General features: G+C 41.7%; 1 protein-coding gene across 8 annotated transcripts in view; it reads right to left on the bottom strand.

Annotated features, from left to right (window-relative positions):
- The window catches only part of LOC115197242 (C2 domain-containing protein 5), a 54,422-nt gene that overhangs the window by 3,050 nt on the left and 30,470 nt on the right, over nucleotides 1–20,902 (bottom strand). For 3 of the 8 annotated variants that reach the window (XM_029758593.1, XM_029758591.1, XM_029758596.1), the window contains 15 exons: nucleotides 14,035–14,149; nucleotides 13,709–13,882; nucleotides 13,146–13,337; nucleotides 12,835–13,021; nucleotides 12,529–12,693; nucleotides 11,732–11,869; nucleotides 11,302–11,365; nucleotides 11,149–11,210; nucleotides 7,949–8,047; nucleotides 7,720–7,809; nucleotides 5,116–5,188; nucleotides 4,865–4,969; nucleotides 2,716–2,754; nucleotides 2,302–2,403; nucleotides 118–314 (listed from right to left, as the gene is read on the bottom strand). In XM_029758593.1, the coding sequence (XP_029614453.1) occupies nucleotides 118–314; nucleotides 2,302–2,403; nucleotides 2,716–2,754; nucleotides 4,865–4,969; nucleotides 5,116–5,188; nucleotides 7,720–7,809; nucleotides 7,949–8,047; nucleotides 11,149–11,210; nucleotides 11,302–11,365; nucleotides 11,732–11,869; nucleotides 12,529–12,693; nucleotides 12,835–13,021; nucleotides 13,146–13,337; nucleotides 13,709–13,882; nucleotides 14,035–14,149 (1,802 nt within the window). Of the gene's footprint in view, nucleotides 1–117; nucleotides 1,343–2,301; nucleotides 2,404–2,715; nucleotides 2,755–4,864; nucleotides 4,970–5,115; nucleotides 5,189–7,719; nucleotides 7,810–7,948; nucleotides 8,048–11,148; nucleotides 11,211–11,301; nucleotides 11,366–11,731; nucleotides 11,870–12,528; nucleotides 12,694–12,834; nucleotides 13,022–13,145; nucleotides 13,338–13,708; nucleotides 13,883–14,034; nucleotides 14,150–20,902 lie in introns of those variants that run through there. The other 5 variants (XM_029758594.1, XM_029758598.1, XM_029758592.1 and 2 more) reach the window with 5 other exon arrangements.

Raw genomic sequence — 20,902 nt, 5'->3', positions numbered from 1 at the left:
GCAATGAGCTAGCAGAGGAACAGACTACGCACACCACAGAAAGACATGTAATCATTTCCTACTCATCTCTGATGACACCTGCAGGAATCTACTACACAAACGTGTGTGTGCGTGTACCTCTCGTAGTGACGTGGTCTCTCTAATGAAGAACATGTTGATGATTCCCAAGTATTTGACGATGCGCGTCCTGGGGAGAAAGGACAGAGGAGTCATCTTCACCACGGTAACAGGGGCACCGCATGGCAACGACCTGGTGGAGCGTAGGGACCGGGACCGCACCTCTGGGAGAGGACTGCAGCGCTCTGAGGATGAGACTGGATGAGGGGGAGAGAAAGGGAGCGAGCGAGAAAAAGAGGGAGAGGGAGGGATGGAGATAACAGACTCAGCCTTTAGATGGTGCTACAAAGAATAGCAGATATGATGAGCTATGAGCTGGAGGAAATGGATATAGAGTGTGTGTGAGAGTGTGTGGAGTTTGAATGCAAACTACAAACGGGTTAAATTTAGACAGGATTCAAATGAGACCCGGTAACTTTGGAAATGCACATTTTGAATTAGAGATATCTAATGAATTTATTTTGTCCACATTTCTTTTTCCTCAGCTAACAACACGAGTAAGCAACAGCAAAATCAGACAACCCCATAGTAGAATAGTTTATTTATTAAATTGGTCAGCTTGTCGCATTCTATACGAGAAAATAATATTTCTCTCAAGAGTAAGGAGCACTCAAATTTCTGCACAGGGAGAGAAAAATGCATGCACAGTCATTGTACAGCATTCTTAACGCAGTGGCGGGAAAACACACTTTTGAAAGCTGTTTTGAAAAGAGGAGGATCTTTTACTATGCTCATTTCCAACTCCTAAAAATGTGTGAACTGCACCATTTTAAGCGGCTAGGTTTATGCACATCTAGCCAATAGTGTTGAATGCATGGGGAGACCAGGGCAAAATGTAGCACGTGTCAGTTGTAACTGGTAGGCCTACATTATATTCACTATACATGGTCCTTTGATGAGTGCCAGTGACACATTTTTTGGGACTTTCAAGCCATCAATATTTTGCTAACTAGCAACAAGATAATTTTTAGAGTTTGGTCTAGCTAATGATCAACCCAATGGGGTAAATACAGATGGGAAACCCTATGCTTCAGCCTATTTATTTATTGCCACTATACTGCATCAGCTGGGCTACAGCCTGACGATATGGAGAAATATGTTATTGGGCTCATTTCTGGAGGGGGAAATTATATATTTGAGTAAAGTGTCCATTTAAAAAGTCGCCATAACTTACCTTAGTCATTCTACCAAAAAATGTGTTGGTCCCGCCGCGACCTGTAGTATTCTGTAATAGGTGTCTTAGTCAGTATATATTGTTAAGGCGCGCCCACAAACTAGGGACCCCACACCTCCCAAATCCCAATTGAACCACTCACTATAAGCTGTGAGTTTGTTTTGTTTGTGTGTGTGTGTGTGAGAGAATGCGCAGCAGTGTAGCATGATGACAGTATAAGCGTGAGCTGCCATGCACCATTCAGTGACAGACAGGAAAACAACCATACAGCCTCTGCAAACAGACAGACAGACGTACATACAGACAGACTGGCCAGGCCTTTTGTGTGTGTGTATGTGTGCGTGTGTGCATGCATTTACCTGTTTATGTGTGTGTTAGAGTCCCTATGTGCGCTTGTTTAAATTAGCGTGTGTGTACGATCGATACAAAACAGAAACAAATTAGGCAGTCTGCTAAGCAGAATGATTGAATCAAGCCAGAGTGTGAAAGATGTTCCATCTCGTAACATAGTGAATGATGCTTCAATCTGACCTGGAACCTTCGAGCCAATTTGAATAACATCAAGTCTGCATCTCAAATCCCTCCCCACTCCCTAGTTAGAGCATTACACAGGGATTTGCCATATGGCTCTGGTCCAAAGTAGTGCATTAAAGGGAATAGGGTGTGATTTGAGATGTGTCCTGTCATTTAATCCCAGTTAATTATGCCCAGTTATCATCACAGTTTATGACAAAGTTAATTTACGTAGCATCAAACTGCAATTCCCCCAAGTCGCCAGCTTTAGTGAGATATGTTTTTAGCGTGTTTTAAGATCCTCTTTCATGTTTACTTCCTCCATGTCTGTCACTATGGCGACAGGGTCAGAGGTTATACACTGGCTGTTGTTTGGTTATTCCTCTGAGGGGCGGGGCTTCAACTTTCACACTCTAGTTAATCAGCTGGTGCATGATCTGTGACGCTCCGCCCCCCCAGCGGCAATTGGGGAGGGATGTGTATGTTTGTGTGTGTACCAGAGTTTGCTAGCGACTGTGTCCTCCTACTTGTCTTAACTGATCCTCGTCTTATGGTGTGAGCTTTCAGCCTAAGCAGCTCTAGCCAGGTGCTGCATCTGTCTGCAAAGGAACCGTAATCAACCGAGGAAACTGGAGAAACATACACACACTCCGCATACATGTGCGCGCACACACGTGCACAAGCTCGCACACACACACACAACATCCACACCGCATACATGCACGTGCATACACACACACCGCACACACGAACCGACAACCGCATACACCCATGACATAAAACATAATATAGACACATAAAGAAAAATAATATATAGAAAATAAAGGAGGTTGGGGCGGAGCAGGAGAACAAAAGGATGAGAACTTAAAACAGGGCCGTGGTAGCCATGGCAGCAAGGGGGGGGGGCTTACCTCGAGACGAGGAGTGGGTCATGGCACTCTCTGGAACACCTGTCGACACACACACACCATGATGCACTGCCACACACACAACCACAGATGTTGACTCTTCAGGCCTCAGCAAAATAGTATCTCAATACCTTACAGACACTTCCTTATACCTGGTCCTATATCCACATCTTGTTCCCTAGTCCTAAATCCTATCTCCTAGGTCTAGCTCCTAGTCCTGGCTGATGTGGAGGAGGTGAAGGGCGGCCATTTTGGTTTAAGAAGGGCGGCCATTTTGGTTTAACCCCAGCTCTCTCTCCAGATCAGTGAAGAGCAGGATTGTTTTTCTTATAGTCATCACAGTGCTACTCCACATAGCTCTACACACACACACATACACAGACATGGCTGCAGGTCTAAAATACCTGAGAGAGGATGTACCTGGTTATACAGTTACATTATTTACCTGGTCATACAGTCACAGGCGGTAAAGTCATGTTTAACACAACTACTACAGAACATATTGAAAGGACAGAGAATACAACACTATGGACAGAGAATACAACACTATGGTTAAGGGAGCTTCAAGGAGTGAGAGGTTCCAGGCGGTTAGAGGATTTCTCATGTTTTGTCTGCTGAGGCATGGCAATTGGAGGTTAACCTTTTAGGGCTAGGGGGCAGTATTTACACGGCCGGATAAAAAACGTACCCGATTTAATCTGGTTTACTACTCCTGCCCAGTAACTAGAATATGCATATAATTATTGGCTTTCGATAGAAAACACCCTAAAGTTTCTAAAACTGTTTGAATGGTGTCTGTGAGTATAACAGAACTCATATGGCAGGCAAAAACCTGAGAAGGTTTCATGCAGGAAGTGGCCTGTCTGACAAGGAGTCGTTCTTCTTGTCTCTGTTTATTGAAGAGTGGGGATCTTAGCTGTAACGTGACACTTCCTACGGCTTCCATAGGCTCTCAGAGCCCGGGAAAAAGCTGAACGATGACGAGGCAGCCCCAGGCTGAAACACATAATCGCCTTTGCCAAGTGGCCGAAAAGAGGACAAAGGAATTAGGCGGGTGCCCGAGTCGACCCCGTGCTGTATTTTCTTTCGGCTGTTTACCTAATTGCAGATTCCCGGTCGGAATATTATCGCTTTTTTACGAGAAAAATGGCATAAAAATTGATTTTAAACAGCGGTTGACATGCTTCGAAGTACGGTAATGGAATATTTAGAAATCTTTTGTCACGAAATGCGTGACCCTTATTTACCATTGGGATAGTGTCTTGAACGCACAAACAAAACGCCGCTGATGGAACATAACTATGGATTACTTTGGACCAAACCTACATTTGTTATTGAAGTAGAAGTCCTGGGAGTGCATTCTGATGAAGAACAGGAAAGGTAATCAAACTTTTCTAATAGTAAATCTGACTTTGGTGAAGGCTAAACTTGCTGGGTGTCTAAATAGCTAGCCCTGTGATGCCGGGCTATCTACTTAGAATATTGCAAAATGTGCTTTCACCGAAAAGCTATTTTAAAATCGGACATATCGAGTGCATAGAGGAGTTCTGTATCTAGAATTCTTAAAATAATTGTTATGTTTTTTGTGAACGTTTATCGTGAGTAATTTAGTAAATTGTTAGTAAATTCATCGGAAGTTTGCGGGGGGTATGCTAGTTCTGAACGTCACATGCTAATGTAAAAAGCTGTTTTTTGATATAAATATGAACTTGATTGAACAAAACATGCATGTATTGTATAACATAATGTCCTAGGTGTGTCATCTGATGAAGATCATCAAAGGTTAGTGCTGCATTTAGCTGTCTTCTGGGTTTTTGTGACATTATATGCTAGCTTGAAAAATGGGTGTCTGATTATTTCTGGCTGGGTACTCTGCTGACATAATCTAATGTTTTGCTTTCGTTGTAAAGCCTTTTTGAAATCGGACAGTGTGGTTAGATTAACGAGAGTCTTGTCTTTAAATAGCTGTAAAATAGTCATATGTTTGAGAAATTGAAGTAATAGCATTTCTAAGGTATTTGAAAATCGCGCCACAGGATTCAACTGGCTGTTACGTAGTTGGGACGATTTGGTGCCACCTGCCCTAGAGAGGTTAAAGGTTAGGCAGTTGTTAGTGATCCGGGGTTATAAGGTGTAAGGTGTGGTGGTGTACCAGAAGGTTTGGCTGTAGGCTGGTTGTTGGAGGACGTTGACTCTCCACACAGCTCCATAGAAAACTGTAGCTGCTCTTCATTCTCACCACTCCCTGGAAAACAAACTAACACACACAGAGTTGAATCTCTTTCACTCCTCAACCCACCCAAGTGCACTAACTCAAGTCTCTCGTTTCCTTCAGCTCTCCATAACTCCAGACTCCATCCCTTTATCTCTAACCGCTGACCTACAGCCTTTGAGAATACTAACCCTTGTTAAGAGCCTTGTCTGCTGCCAGCTGAGTGTCCTTGTCAAAACTCATGGCTACAGCCGTCACCGCCACCTGGAGAGGACAGGGGGAGAGGGTATGTGAGAAAATGAGAGAGAATGAAACTATCATTACCTTGTTGCTATCATTTATTGACACAAATGTCAAGTAAAGTGATAGGGGGAAAATTGTATAGTTACATATCTCAGTATTATTTTGGGATATTATATAGATATTTGTCTGAAAAGTATCGACTTCTTAAAAAGGTAGCTTTAGCTAGCGACAGTCGGCTGTACAAGCACTAAAACCCATCCTATAGCCCAGGTAAGGCTGGGCGATATGGCCTAAAAATCTTATCTCGATTTTTAAAAACATATAGGCGTTTCACGATATAAATCCAGATTTTTAAAATGTTTCTTACTTAATACGCGTTGTTGTACAATTAAAGGTAAAATACACTGCATTTCAAATAGTCAGCAATAATCGAATGAATTCAGGGCTTGTGAAGTTAAATATAAGGCTAAATATAAGACCCACTAATCATTTAAGAATGTTATCAACATAGTTTAAACTGCTTTTTTGCAATAATCACTGATCTGGCTTTCAAGTCTGTCTATGAAAATGCCCTTTTTTGTTACAAATTTAACTAGAACCATGCATAATGCACATTCACTAATAATGACTAACATCTTGTAGAAGCCATTAGACTCCACCATTTTTTAAACACAGGTCTCATCAACAATCTCTCAAGCCCACGTGTTAGTGATTAGTCAGTGAATCTTTATGTTTCAAGTTTAGCCAACTTGGGACCTATTTTCTAGCTAACAAGGTTGAACAGTTGAATTGTTATAAACACACCATTCGGTCCATCTCCAACTCTTTGAAAAGAACGTTAGCCTGACCACATGTTGAAATCAAGCGGCCTACCTTATTTCTCGGAATGGAAACAAGTTGCACAATTATATAATTGTGTTTTATGTTTATTGCACATTTATAAAACACAGACTAGTTAACAGTCTTTGGCTAAAATGCTGCTACAAACAGAATTCCGCGTGCGACAAACAGAATTCATTTTCCAGAATCAATGTTCATTGATACTCTCGTTTTAGTAGTGTCTGCTCTGCACGCAATTTGGGTAGTTGAGACATAAAATGGTATCGTTAGAAAAGTTAACTTCTCCTCTATTACAGTAAAATAATGTCTCACTTTGTTTTTTGGTGTCCATATGACCGATTTTGTTGGACCAAATCTCAAATAGCGAGTGGGGGGGGGGGGGGGGGGGGGCTTGGTGTGTGTGTAAACCATAGAGGAAGAGGCGAAGTTGAAAGCAAAGATTTTTATAACTAAACCAAGATAGACCACAGTCTGTCGTTTCCAATGAGAACAAATGAGTAATAGTGGGCAAAACAAGCAAGGAGGTGGGCAGACCAAGCACGAGCTAGCGAGATCCTATTTGCCTGTTCTAGCATACATCTGCATATTTCCGTTAGGGAACGCCTACTCTGTGAAGCGCGTGTACAATAACTCAATTCGCCTTTGCACTCCTAAACGACGCGATTTTAAAAAACTGTAACAAAGGGCAAAGTCTACTCTACTTAGTCCCCTCTGTTCAAAACAGATTCTAGTTTTGGGAACAGAAAACTGTATTGAGATCAAATGTTTAATCGATGAGAAAATTAACAGAATGTCGGCCAAAATCCATCTCCTTTCACTGCTGGCCACTGGGCTTCCTCTCACTAGTGGAAACGCCGGCCAGATGCTTCATATTTATACATCCAGTGAAATATCTGTCTCATTGTTCTGTCTGTGGCGAAAGGTTTCACTCTCGCTAAAATCTTGTCCAAAATAAGGCCATTGCAGGAGACATGCACTTCATCATTATATACAGATATCTAGTGTAAATGGGAAGGTGCACACAACACAAGAGGAGTGAATGAGACGAAACCAAAAATACAACATGAGAACAAGCGGACATAAATGCTAAAAAACCCCCCGGAAAATAACAAAAACTTGATTCTTGCGATACAGGCATTTGGAATATTGCACACAAACTTACATTCGAATTAATTTGATATATTGCCCAGCCCTAAATCCAGGATTATTCAACTCTGACCCTACAAGGTCTGGAGCCTGCTGGTTTTCTGTTCTACCTGATAATTAATTGCACCCACCTGGTGTCCCAGGTTGAAATCAGTCTAGGATTAGAGGGGAACAATTAAAAAACGCAGTGAAACTAGCTTCGAGGCCCAGCGTTGAGTTAGAGGAATATAGCTTATTCTCCATCTTCTTTTTAAATAGTGAGCCAACATGTTTTCAGCACTCATTTCCCTGACTGATCAAAACTCATTTTCTCATGCTCTCTCGTCTCTCTGCAGCAGACGCATAGTGAGCAATATGTTGGAACATCAAATCAATAAAACACCATTATCGAAACGCAATACATATAAAACCGTGAGAATCGCAATACATATCGTATCAGCACCTTAGTATCGTGATAATATCGTATCGTGAGGTCCCTGGCAATTCCCAGCTCTAATACTGATCAAAATGTTTTTAGGAAAGATGGACAAAATAGGAGAGGTGTGCTTAGGTGTGTGTCTTCTCACCTGTATGAGTTCTTCCTCTGGTACAGCTACAGTGAAGTTGAGATGGCATAGACAGCAGGGGATCATGGAACGTAACTTAAAGTATAGACTCTACACACACAAATAAAAAGCAGACAGTTCAATTAATACAGAAGTTAAAGATTACGTAGATTAAGTAAGAGGAACACCAATGCTTGGGCTTGACCAGCGTATCCCCATTGTGTGTGTGTGTGTGTGTGTGTGGTCTTACCTTGAGTAAATTCTCACAGAGGTCAGTGAAGATCTTGTTGAGGCCCTGGTTGGTCAGGTTGGCATTATTGAGTCTGTAGACCCTGACAGATGTAAACATCTGGGGGCGGGGTTGGCAAAGAACAAAATATAAACATATAATCTCTCAATAACCTGTAGAACAGTAGTAGTAATAGCCAAGTAGTAGTAGTACACTCGTACAGCATTAGTAGTAATACTGTAGTAGTACACTAGTAGCAATAGAATAAGTAGTACAGTAGTAGAAGTAGTAGAAGTAGCACAGTAGAAGTAGAACAGTAGTAGTAGTAGTAGTAGTAGTAGTAGTAGAAGTTGTGTAGTAGTAGAACAATAGTAGTTGTATAGTAGTAGTAGTAGAACAGTAGTAGTAGAAAAGTAGTAGTAGTAGTAGTACAGTAGTAGTAAAAGTTGTACAGTAGTAGAACAGTAGTAGTAGTAGTACAATAGTAGAAGGAGTAGTACTACTACTAGTAGTAGTAGTAGTAGAACAGTAGTAGAATAATAGTAGTAGTAGTAGAAGTAATACAGTAGTAGTAGTACAACAGTAGTAGTAGAACTAGTACAGTAGTAGAATAATAGTAGTAGTAGTAGAACTAGTATTGTAGTAGTAGTAGTAGAATAGTAGTAAAACTAGTATTGTAGTAGTAGTAGTAGAATAGTAGTAGTAGTAGTATAGTAGTAGTAGTAGAAGAAAAAAAAGTTTAAAAAAATGTATGAAATGTATGCATTCCCTACTGTAAGTCGCTCTGGATAAGAGCGTCTGCTAAATGACTAAAATGTAAATGTAAAATGTAGAACTAGTACAGTAGTAGTAGTAGAAGAAGTAGTACAGTAGTAGTAGTAGTAGAACAGTAGTAGAAGTAGTACAGTAGTAGTAGTAGAATAATAGTAGTAGAACTAGTATAGTAGTACTAGTATAACTAGTACAGTAGTAGTAGTATAACAGTAGTAGTAGTACAGTAGTAGTACAGTAGTAGAATGAGTAAAGTAGTAGTAGTAGAATAATAGTAGTAGTAGAACTAGTATAGTAGTATAACTAGTACAGTAGTAGTAGTACAACAGTAGTAGTAGTAGTAGTAGTAGTAGTAGTAGAAGTAGTACAGTAGTACAGTAGTAGTAGTACAACAGTAGTAGTAGTAGTAGTACAACAGTAGTAGTAGTAGTACAGTAGTAGAAGGAGTACAGTAGTAGTAGTAGTAGAATAATAGTAGTAGTAGTAGAACTAGTATAGTAGTAGTAGAACTAGTACAGTAGTAGTAGAACAGTAGTAGTAGAAGTAGGACAGTAGTAGTAGTAGTAGGACAGTAGTAGTAGTAGTAGTAGAAGTAATACAGTAGTAGTAGTAGAAGTAGTACAGTAGTAGTAGTAGTAGTAGAACAGTACTAGAAGTAGAACAGCAGTAGTAGTAGTAGTAGTAGAACAGTAGAAGAACAGTAGTAGTACAGTAGTACAGTAGTAGTAGAAGTAGAACAGTAGTAGTAGAACAGTAGTAGTAGTAGTAGTACAACAGTAGTTGTAGTACAGTAGTAGAAGTAGTACAGTAGTAGTAGTAGAATAATAGTAGTAGAACTAGTATAGTAGTACTAGTATAACTAGTACAGTAGTAGTAGTATAACAGTAGTAGTAGTACAGTAGTAGTAGTACAACAGTAGTAGTAGTACAGTAGTAGAATGAGTAAAGTAGTAGTAGTAGAATAATAGTAGTAGTAGAACTAGTATAGTAGTATAACTAGTACAGTAGTAGTAGTACAACAGTAGTAGTAGTAGTAGTAGTAGAAGTAGTACAGTAGTAGTAGTACAACAGTAGTAGTAGTAGTACAACAGTAGTAGTAGTAGTAGTAGTAGAAGTAGTACAGTAGTACAGTAGTAGTAGTACAACAGTAGTAGTAGTAGTACAACAGTAGTAGTAGTAGTACAGTAGTAGAAGGAGTACAGTAGTAGTAGTTGAATAATAGTAGTAGTAGTAGTAGAACTAGTACAGTAGTAGTAGAACTAGTACAGTAGTAGTAGAACAGTAGTAGTAGAAGTAGGACAGTAGTAGTAGTAGTAGGACAGTAGTAGTAGAAGTAATACAGTAGTAGTAGTAGTAGAAGTAGTACAGTAGTAGTAGTAGTAGTAGAACAGTACTAGAAGTAGAACAGCAGTAGTAGTAGTAGTAGAACAGTAGAAGAACAGTAGTAGTACAGTAGTAGTAGTAGTACAGTAGAACAGTAGTAGTAGTAGAAGTAGAACAGTAGTAGTAGTACAGTAGTAGAACAGTAGTAGTAGAACAGTAGAACTAGTACAGTAGTAGTAGTAGAACAGTAGTAGAACAGTAGAATAGTAGTAATAGTACAATAGCAGTATAAGTAGTACAGTAGTAGTAGTAGTAGTAGAACAGTAGTAGTAGTAGTAGAAGTAGAACAGTAGTAGTAGTAGTAGTAGTAGTAGAACAGTAGTACTAGTAGTAGAAGTAGAACAGTAGTAGTAGTAGAACAGTAGTAGTTGTAGAACAGTAGTAGTAGTAGTAGAAGAACAGTAGTAGTAGTAGTAGAAGAACAGTAGTAGTAGTAGAACAGCAGTAGTAGTAGTAGAACAGCAGTAGTAGAACAGCAGTAGTAGAACAGCAGTAGTAGTAGTAGAACAGCAGTAGTAGTAGTAGAACAGCAGTAGTAGTAGTAGAACAGTAGTAGTAGAACAGCAGTAGTAGTAGTAGAACAGCAGTAGTAGTAGTAGAACAGCAGTAGTAGTAGAACAGTAGTAGTAGTAGAACAGTAGTAGTAGAAGTAGTACACTCGTACAGCATTATTAGTAATACAGTAGTAGTACACTAGTAGCAATAGAAGTAGTACAGTAGTAGTAGAAGTAAAGTAGTAGAAGTAGCAAAGTAGAAGTAGAACAGTAGAAGTAGTAAAGTAGTAGTAGTAGTAGTAGTAGAAGTAGTACAGTAGTAGTAGTACAGTAGTAGTAGTAGTAATAGAAATAGTAAAGTAGTAGTACAGTAGTAGTAGTAGTACAGTAGTAGTAGTAGTAGTAGTACAGTAATTTAAGAACAAATTCTTATTTATAATGACAGCCTACCCGGGCCAAACCCGGACGATGCTGGGCCAGTTGTGCGGAGCAGTAGTAGTAGTAGTAGTAGTAGTAGTAGTAGAAGTACAGTAGTAGTGGTAGTAGTAGCAGTGTTTCAGTGTGTGAGTCTGACCTGTAGCCCTGAAGTCCAGTTGTAAATCCCAGGCATGACCTCTGTGTTACAGCTGTAGAACCCTGAAGAGAGAGACAGGTAGATGGACGGACATCTTAAAACATTTCTAGTAGAACAGTGTGTGTGTGTGTGTGTGTGTGTGTGTGTGTGTACCTGCAGGCATGGGGGCATCAGTGAGTAGGGATTGGATGTCCTCTACTGCATCAGTGTCATCAATCTAAAGACATGAGAAGAAAAGCATTAACACACAGATTTGATGTGATTTATTAGGATCTCCATTAGCCAACGCCAATGGTACAGCTAGTCTTACTGGGGTCCAACACATAACCAAAAATACATTATGACAAAAGACTTTACAATTTCCATACATTTAAAAACATGAACATGTAGTGTGTGTGTGCATCTATCAGTTACACATACATGTCAGTACATACACACAACAAGTAGGTCACATGGTGGATAGGTGTTGTGCCGTGAGGTGTTACTTTATTTGTTTTTTGAGATCCTATACAGATCATATAGTACAATTACACATCCAACATAACACACACCCCTACAGCACAGTACACACAGCCAACCGTACCTCCAGTACGAAGGCGTCCTTCTTGCCGTGGGACAGGTCTAGTTCAGACAGCTCATCTGAACTCTCAGAGGTAGACCTGAACAGTCTGGACCGCTGTCTGTCAGGGATAGGAGACCCCACCACCTCCTCTATACACTCCTACAACAACAATAACAACAACTCAACAATATGTGTGTGAGTCTGACCATCCCTGTCCGCGTTGTGAGCCGCTGAGTTAGTTACAGTCCCATAGAAACACCATCAGTCCAAACCTCACACTAAGTAGAAGTAGGTCATTCCTTATCACACCCAATTCTACCCACACCCAATATTGTGCAATCATCAGAGTGCGTTTCTATATTAGTGATAATCACACACACATTTGAATGTGTGTGTGATAGTGTCCTCACATAGAGCTGTGATTCTAGACTATCCTAAAACTGTGAATCTAGACTATCCTAGAGCTGTGAATCTAGACTGTACTTAGACAGAGCTGTGATTTTAGAGTGTACACATTTACTGTCAAGCTGTGATACTCATACAGCTGTAATTGTAGGACTACTCATATATTGTGATTCTAGAGTGGGTGTACTGAGATAGAGCTGTGATTTTAGAGGGTGAGGTATTCATATAAAGCTGTGATTAATAGAGGCTAATGTGCCATGCATCACTCTAATTGGGCATGCTAGTACTGTATTCAGGCGGTGAACGCCTCAGGGTCCAACGTGAATAACTTCTTAATAACCAGAGAAAGACACAGAGAGGAATGAAGTATGATGTTCCACACAGACTTGTGTGTGTGTTTGTCTCTCTCTCACCGGGGGGTGTATGTTGTAGAGCTCCTTGTTCATGGCGATGGTGTCGTTGATGCGTTTATGCATGGTTGAAATGTGTTGGTCGTAGCTCAGGTCACTGGGGGTCTTACCAGCTATCTGGATACCACCTGGAGCTGGCAGAGCTGACAGGTACACACCCGTTGCAGACTGGACACACACACACACACACACACACACACACACACACGTCAGAGAGAGAGACAGAAACACACACATGTCAGAAACACACCTTGTAGCAGACATGAGGAGAGGGTCACACAGACGCACACACTCAAACACAGGACTTACAGCTAGTCCTAGGAGCATGTTTTCTCCCACACTGATCTGAATGCGGAGCCCAAACAGAGCATTCATGCAGCGCAGCTTCAGTTTGTTCATCAGCTGGGTGTGGAGCTCATACTCCATGAAGGGGAGTAGGTTAGAGATAGCTGTGGCATTCACCTCCCCTTGGGCCTTCTTCTTGGTACGACACAACCTGCAATATAACACAACATTACACACACACCTCCCTGGGCCACCTTCTTCATAGGAAACAGTTTAGAGGAACAACACAGACACAAAGACAGGATATATGGTTGTAGTGGTAGTGTGTGCGTTACCTGGCCTGTATGAGGCAGCCCTTCCCAGTAACAGCAGCCTCAGCAGGTAGGTCTATGGTAGTAAAGAGCACGTCAGGGACCTTCTGTCTCCTACAGTGGTAGCAGTATGTGAGCTGAGCTGGGAACGGCATGTTGAACTCATCATATGGGATGTGACAAAATCCGCAGCTAGGGGGTGACGCATCATCAAACCTGGAATACACACACACTGCTCAGAAAGTATGCTAAAAAGCTATGAAGTTCATTCATTCATTAACATTTTACATTAAGTCATTTAGCAGATGCTCTTATCCAGAGCGACAGGAGCAATTAGGGTTAAGTGCCTTGCTCAAGGACACATCGGCAATATTTCCACTTAGTCAGCTTGGTGAACCGGCGACCTTTCGGTTACTGGCCCAACGTTCTTAACCGCTAGGCTACTTGCTGCCTCATTACACCACTGTCCATTTAGAAGCAACCCATGACTAGGTTAATTAGTCCAAAACCCTCCTGGCCACTCAAGTTCTCTCACCCCTACACTAACACCCATCCAACACAGTGTGTGTGTATGTGTGTGTTCCTACCCCAGCCAAGCTGAGCTAGCTTCCCCCTCTCCCCTCTCCGACCCAACCATGCCGAGGGGTGTTTGCCGTGACAACCTGTGGTCGCTGCCGCCGGCGTCCAAACAGCCCTCGCGCATGAACCTGGGATTCAACATGGCCGCCGTGCCCGACGCAGACAGGATACACACCTCCTCACTGTGGGCGGAGGGGGGAGGGGAGAAGAGGGTGATATAGGGATGTTAAAATTAGCATACAATTACAACACTTTCTTTGCCCATCAAACAGACTTTGAAATAGAGCTTTGGTCTTAGTATTGTGTGAGTATAAGTATGGTGTGTGTAATGTACCAGATGGTGGTACTCTCGCTGTATCCCACCACAGCATGGCAACCCAGAGCTTTGGCATGAGACTTGATCTCCTGACGAATCTCCTCCCACCACGCGTCCCTCGTCTCTGGCTCGTCTGCAACACACACACACACACACACACACACACCGTCATACACAGATACACACAGTCACACATACATAGCGACACACACGCACAGGCTGGCTACCTGACTGACTGTATGTCTACCAGAATCTAGCGACTGTCAGAAATTAGCTGACCATCAGAAACTAGCACCTATTAGAAACTGACAACTTTCAAAAATGTACTGACTATCGCAAACAAACTTTTAGAAGAAACTATCAGAAATTAGTGACGGAAACTAGCTACTAACAGAAACTAGCTACTATCGGAAACTAGCTACTAACAGAAACTAGCTACTAACAGAAACTAGCTACTAACGGAAACTGGCTACTAACAGAAACTGGCTACTAACAGAAACTGGCTACTAACAGAAACTGGCTACTAACAGAAACTAGCTACTAACAGAAACTAGCTACTAACAGAAACTAGCTACTAACAGAAACTAGCTACTATCGGAAACAACTGACTATTAGAAACTAGTGACTATCAGCAAATAGATCTGTCTGTCTGACCAACAGAGAATCAACTGACACATTTAGCTGATTGGGCTAAAAGGGGCATCATAGCAAGCAGATACCACTTAGCCAACTATCAGTTTGTAACACAGTGAACATGATGTTGATGACAAATATGAAGACAATGAAGGTGTTTAGTTAGTGTCTGGGCTGTTCTCATCTCCTATAGCATTATCTCCAGGCCAGCCAATCACAGGAAGACAGGGATCTAGTGGGTGGAGTAATGGGGTGGCGTCCCAAGTCCCCTGCATCTCCTTACCTTCATGCCCATAACGGGAGAGGTTCAGTAGGGCACACCAAAGCTAAACATTTTGAAAATGGAAAACGAATAAGAGTATTCTTACTGGACAAGTTCAGGAAGTGCCTTCCTGTTTCAAAACGTTATCTCCAGGTTCTGTGCCCCCTGAACACAACCCTGGCTTCACATAAGGCCAGGAAAGGAGGAGGAGAGGAGACCATCTCAGAGCATTCATCATATTTAAATGAGGGACACCTGGTGGAGGCTGAACCATGGTCCTTAATAATGACCATTGGTCCACGCCATTCCTCCTTGGACAGGCCACATGCCCACACACACAGAGAGAGAGAGAGCGAGAGAGAGAAAGAGAGAGAATGGGAGGAAGGAAGGGAGAGAGAAAGAGAAAAACAGAGAACGGGAGGAAGATGGATGGATCAGGCGTAACAGAACCAGAGCAGCGTCCTCTCCAAAAGAAGCAGCATGTCTCATAGGGACGCTCACATAACGTGCACGCGCATGGGCGAGCTCATGAACATGTGCACGCTCATGAGCAGAGGAGGGCCATATTCATTCATCACAGAGTCTAAACCACCTCAGCCCTGTCTTGATCTCACTACACTACTCTCCGTTGCACTCCCTCCCTCCATTCCTGTACCCCCCTCCATTCTCTTGTCTCTTCCCCCCTCCCTGTATGAATACGGCCCAGTGGAAGCCAGGGATGATATGCACATGCCCAGTCTATCTTTGTGTGAACCTGGACAGGTTTGTCCACAATGCAGATGCTTTGCTGGGTTAGGGGAGCATTAGGGATGCATTGCGTCACAGACTGCCATAGCAGGAGCAGCCTGGTAGTGTGGGCTAACCAGGCGGGGGAGGGGAGGGGGTAGCACATGCTCTGCACACACACACAAAGACAAGAGAGAGATGGCAGCTCAGTGAAAGATTGGCTAGTGACTACTGCACCAAAACACTGACAGAGATTTAGCCTGGAGGTTTAACAAGATGTTTGCACACCCATAGTGTGTGTGTGTGTGTGTGTGTGTGTGTGTGTGTGTGTGTGTCAGTGAGCTGCCATGTCTCCAGTGTGTGAAACCAGTAGGAGGAGGGAGGTACCTGCAGCAACACTATTCCAGTCTAGCAGTTTGTAAGAGCGTGTGTTACCCAACACTGGGCCAGAACAACACACACCATTAGTACAGAAAGAGAGAGAAAAAGAGAAGATACAAACTACAACACAAGACAACAGCACCACAGTCATTGCAAAGACAGACCACTGAGTCAATACCAGAGCCTAGCAGAGAGAGGGAGAGAAAAGCAGATAGGGTGAGAAGAAGAATGATCCAAGAGAGATGCTGTGGAATTAGAGGAGGGAGAGAGGTATAGCCTAAAGAGGTGAGAACGAGAAGAGGCATGCACTAGCAGATCCACTGCTTTCATAAAGTATTCACACCCCTAGACTTTATCCACATTTTGTTGTGTTACAGCCTACAAATTGATTAAATTTAGATTTTTTTTGTCACTGGCCAACACACAAAAAATCCTTGAAGGGAAACATGGTTTAGTCTGCTTGCTAACAGACACTGGGAGACATATTCACCTTTCAGCAGGACAATCAACTCAAACACAAGGCCGCATCTACACTGGAGTTGCTTACCAAGAAGACAGTGAATGTTCCTGAGTGGCCGAGTTACAGTTCTGACTTAAATCTACTTGAACATCTATGGCAAGACCTGAAAATGGTTGACGAGCAATGATCCTCAACCAATTTGACAGAGCTTGAAGAATTATGAAAAGAATAATAGGCAACTGTTGCACAATCCAGGTGTGGAAAGCTCTTAGAGATTTACCCAGAAAGACTCTTTGAGCCAATTAGTTGTGTTGTGACAAGGTAGTGGTGGTATACAGAAGATAGCCCTATTTGGTAAAAGACCAAGTCCATATTATGGCAAAACCAGTTCAAATAAGCAAAGACAAACGAGAGTCTGACAGACAACTTCTCTTCCACTGCACTTCACCTCTTGTTCCAAAGCCACATCTACCGCTCCCACAATACTCAATAGTGTTTTCACGATGCCAGAATTTTTACGTTGATACCAATACCAGGTTTAGTATCACAGTGTTTGTTACCATCATAATACTCAATACCACTGCAAAAAAAGAAGGCATATTAGCCAAAGTCACAGAACGAACAACTCAGCCTCTGCTCTGGGCAACTTTTGAGTTCAATATCATTACATTGAAAACCTTTTGCATCAACATTTTTCAAAGACAGCCATGTATGCATTAATGAATCACAATTTGACTTTTTTTTACTAACCTAACTACATAATAATTTATTTTAACGATAAATCAAAACTGGGTAAATCAAGACGTAGCCTAGGCCTATCCACAATACAGGCGAATACATATTCAATAGGAGTGTGTGCATGCATTGAGTTATTGAGCTTGGCTGAACGCGATATACACCATCCGTGATTAGCATTTAGCCACGCTAGCAAGGTGTTGGAAAATGGTTTTTCATAAGTACGCATATTTTCCCCATTTTTGTCCTGCCTTCTCACCATTAAATCAATTTAAGGAGGATATCGAAGCCTATGCAGCCTTAATGGAAAATGTTTAAGGTCTGAAATGAGAGATTAGAGAGTTTAATAGTCACATGTACAGGGTTGCAGATGTAATTACAGGGTTTGGTGAAAATCTTGAGCTCCAACAATGAAGGACAAAATTAAGTAAACCAAAAATAATAATATATACATATTAACAACTGTGGCAACGATAAATGTCCATTGGGGTGGAGGCAGGGTAAAAATGTCAGTTGAGGTGGGGGCGAGAAACAAACCGGTCCACCAGGGATATGAATGTATTGCCGGCTGCATACAATGCGTTTGGACGGTAAGATTAAACAACTCAATATCGCCATCTGCCGGACTTTAGGCTACCTACAAAGCTGGAAGCTACCGGTATCTTCTTCCATTGTAAAGTGTTCTAGCCTGTATGGACAGTAGTTAACAGTTTCAACATTTCTACATGCCGTGTCGCATTATTCAAGTGTGCTAACTTATGTGTAGCATGAATGGGGAGCTAACATGATGTAGCCGGTGCGCACTATAATAAAGGGTCGGCTGAGCTGATAGACAGGCTTGATCTGTGAGACAGGCTTGATCCGTGAGATACAATTGACAGAAGTACCAAAAATAATTCTAGTATCAAACCGTTTTTCATGATCTAGTATCGAAAAAGTACAGAGGTTTCGGTATACTGGGCAACACTAGTACTCAGACAAACAAGGCCCTAAAAGGCTCATCATCGGGCTGCATTGGGCTGATTGCACCACCCTCTGGAGAGCCCTGCAGTTGTGGATGGTGCAATTGCCGTACCCTTCAACGATACCGTTGAAGAAGTCCCACGGTCTGTGTGAAGGGACCACTTCAGGTAGTCAGTGATGTGCACGCTTTTGACCCTCTCCACTGTAGCCCCGTCGATGTGGTGGGGGTGCGCACTCTCTGCTGTCTCCTGTAGTCCACGATCAACTCCTTTGTTTTGTTGACGTTGAAGGAGAAGTTATTTTTTCAGTGTGTGTGTGTTTGTGATTAGGGCTGTTGCGGTTACTGTATTACCGCTACACCGGCGCTGACGAGTCAGGAAGGCAGTCAAACTCCACGTGACCGTTTAGTCACGGTAATAAGGCTTCTCCTAGCGCTGATGCTGCTGATGGTCATTAGTAGCCTACCAAACTTTCTAACTGCCTGGTACTCAACACTATTGTCCCTCTAATCACTGACATCAATGTAAATGTAATCAAACACTTCATGAGAGCCCATGAACTCATGTTGCTCAACCTTTCAATAGGCTATGCAATTGCGCAAGAAAACAGAGTGATGGTCTCTAGTAAAAAGAGGAGGATCAGCTTCCTATAGGCTAAGCCTACAATATTTATTTCTCAACTTTCTTAATATAAACTTCTTTGGGATAGGGGGCAGTATTTATCACGTCCGGATGAAAAACGTGCCCAGAGTAAACTGCCTGCTACTCAGGCCCAGAAGCTAATATATATTTGGATAGAAAACACTCTGAAGTTTCTAAAACTGTTTGAATGATGTCTGTGAGTATAACATAACTCATATGGCAGGCGAAAACCTGAGAAAAATCCAACCAGGAAGTGGGAAATCTGAGGTTTGTAGTTTTTCAAGTGATTGCCTATCCAATATACAGTGTAAATGGGGTCAGATTGCACTTTCTAAGGCTTCCACTAGATGTCAACAGTCTTTAGAACGTTGTTTCAGGTTTCTACTGTGAAAGGGGAGCCAATAAGAGCTGTTTGAACCAGGGGTCTGGCTGAAAGCCTTGAGTTGTTGATCGCGCACAAGCTCCGTTCCCTTTCCTTTCTAAAGACAAAGGAATTGTCCGGTTGGAATATTATTGAAGATTTATGATAAAAAACATCCTAAAGATTTATTATATACATCATTTGACATGTTTCTACGAACTGTAATGGAACTTTTTTGACTTTTCGTCTGGACTTAGTGCATGCGCCTTGTGCATTTGGATTGGTGAAATAAACGCGCGAACAAAAAGAAGGTATTTGGACATAAATATGGACTTTATCGAACAAAACAAACATTTATTGTGGAACTGGGATTCCTGGGAGTGCATTCCAATGAAGATCATCAAAGGTAAGTGAATATTTATAATACTATTTCTGACTTTTGTTGACTCCACAACATGGCGGGTATCTGTATGGCTTGTTTTGGTGGCTGAGCGCTGTACTCAGATAATCGCATCGTGTGCTTTTGCCGTAAAGCTTTTTTGAAATCTGACACAGCGGTTGCATTAAGGAGAAGTGTCTCTTTAATTCTATGTAAAACACTTGTATCTTTCATCAACGTTTATGATGAGTATTTCTGTAAATTGATGTGGCTCTCTGCAAAATCACAGGATGTTTTGGAGGCAAAACATTTCTGATCATAACACGCCAATGTAAACTGAGACGGATATGAACTTTATCGAACAAAACATACATGTATTGTGTAACATGAAGCCCTATGAGTGCCATCTGATGAAGATCATCAAAGGTTAGTGATTAATTTTACTCTATTTCTGCTTTTTGTGACTCCTCTCTTTGGCTGGAAAATGGCTGTATGTTTTTTTTGTGACTAGGCGCTGTCCTCAGATAATCGCAATGTATGCTTTCGCCGTAAAGCCTTTTTGAAATCGGACACTGTGGTTGGATTAACAAGAAGTTTATCTTTAAAATGGTGTATAATACTTGTATGTTTGAGGAATTTTAATTTTAATTTGGCGCCCTGCAATTTCACGGGCTGTTGTCGAGGTGGGACGCTAGCGCCCCACATATCCCAGAGAAGTTAAGCACATTGCTTGTATTTACAACAGGAGTATAGCCTACCTGGCTGGCATGAAAATAAAACACGGCGAAAAGTGTCCTCCATTCGCTATTTAAGTGCATAGATGAAACGTACACCTTCAGGATGTGTAAGGGCTATTTGACCAAGGAGAGTGATGGAGTGCTGCATCAGATGACCTGGCCTCCACAATCACCTGACCTCAACCCAATTGAGATGGTTTGTAGTGAGTTGGACCGCAGAGTGATGGAAAAGCAGCAAACATGAGCTCAGCATACTCCTTCAAGACTGTTGGAAAAGCATTCCTCATGAAGCTGGTTGAAAGAATGCCAAGAGTGTGCAAAGCTGTCATCAAGGCAAAGGGTGGATACTTTGAAGAATCTAAAATCTAAAATATATTTTGATTTGTTTAACACTACATGATTCCATATGTTTTTTCATAGTTTTGATGTCTTCACTATTATTCCACAATGTAGAAAATAGTAAAAATAAAGAAAAACCCTTGAATGAGTAGGTGTGTCCAAACTTTTGACCGGCACTGAATGTAAAGACAAGATAAAATCAAGAATAGTCTGATGAGTGACAATATTAGCCTATCACTTGTGAATAATATATTATCACTTGTGAATTA

The sequence above is a fragment of the Salmo trutta genome, chromosome 7 (genome assembly GCF_901001165.1).
Source record: "Salmo trutta chromosome 7, fSalTru1.1, whole genome shotgun sequence".
NCBI classification, from domain to species: Eukaryota; Metazoa; Chordata; class Actinopteri; order Salmoniformes; family Salmonidae; genus Salmo; species Salmo trutta.
This window is presented reverse-complemented; position numbering and strand designations above follow the sequence as displayed.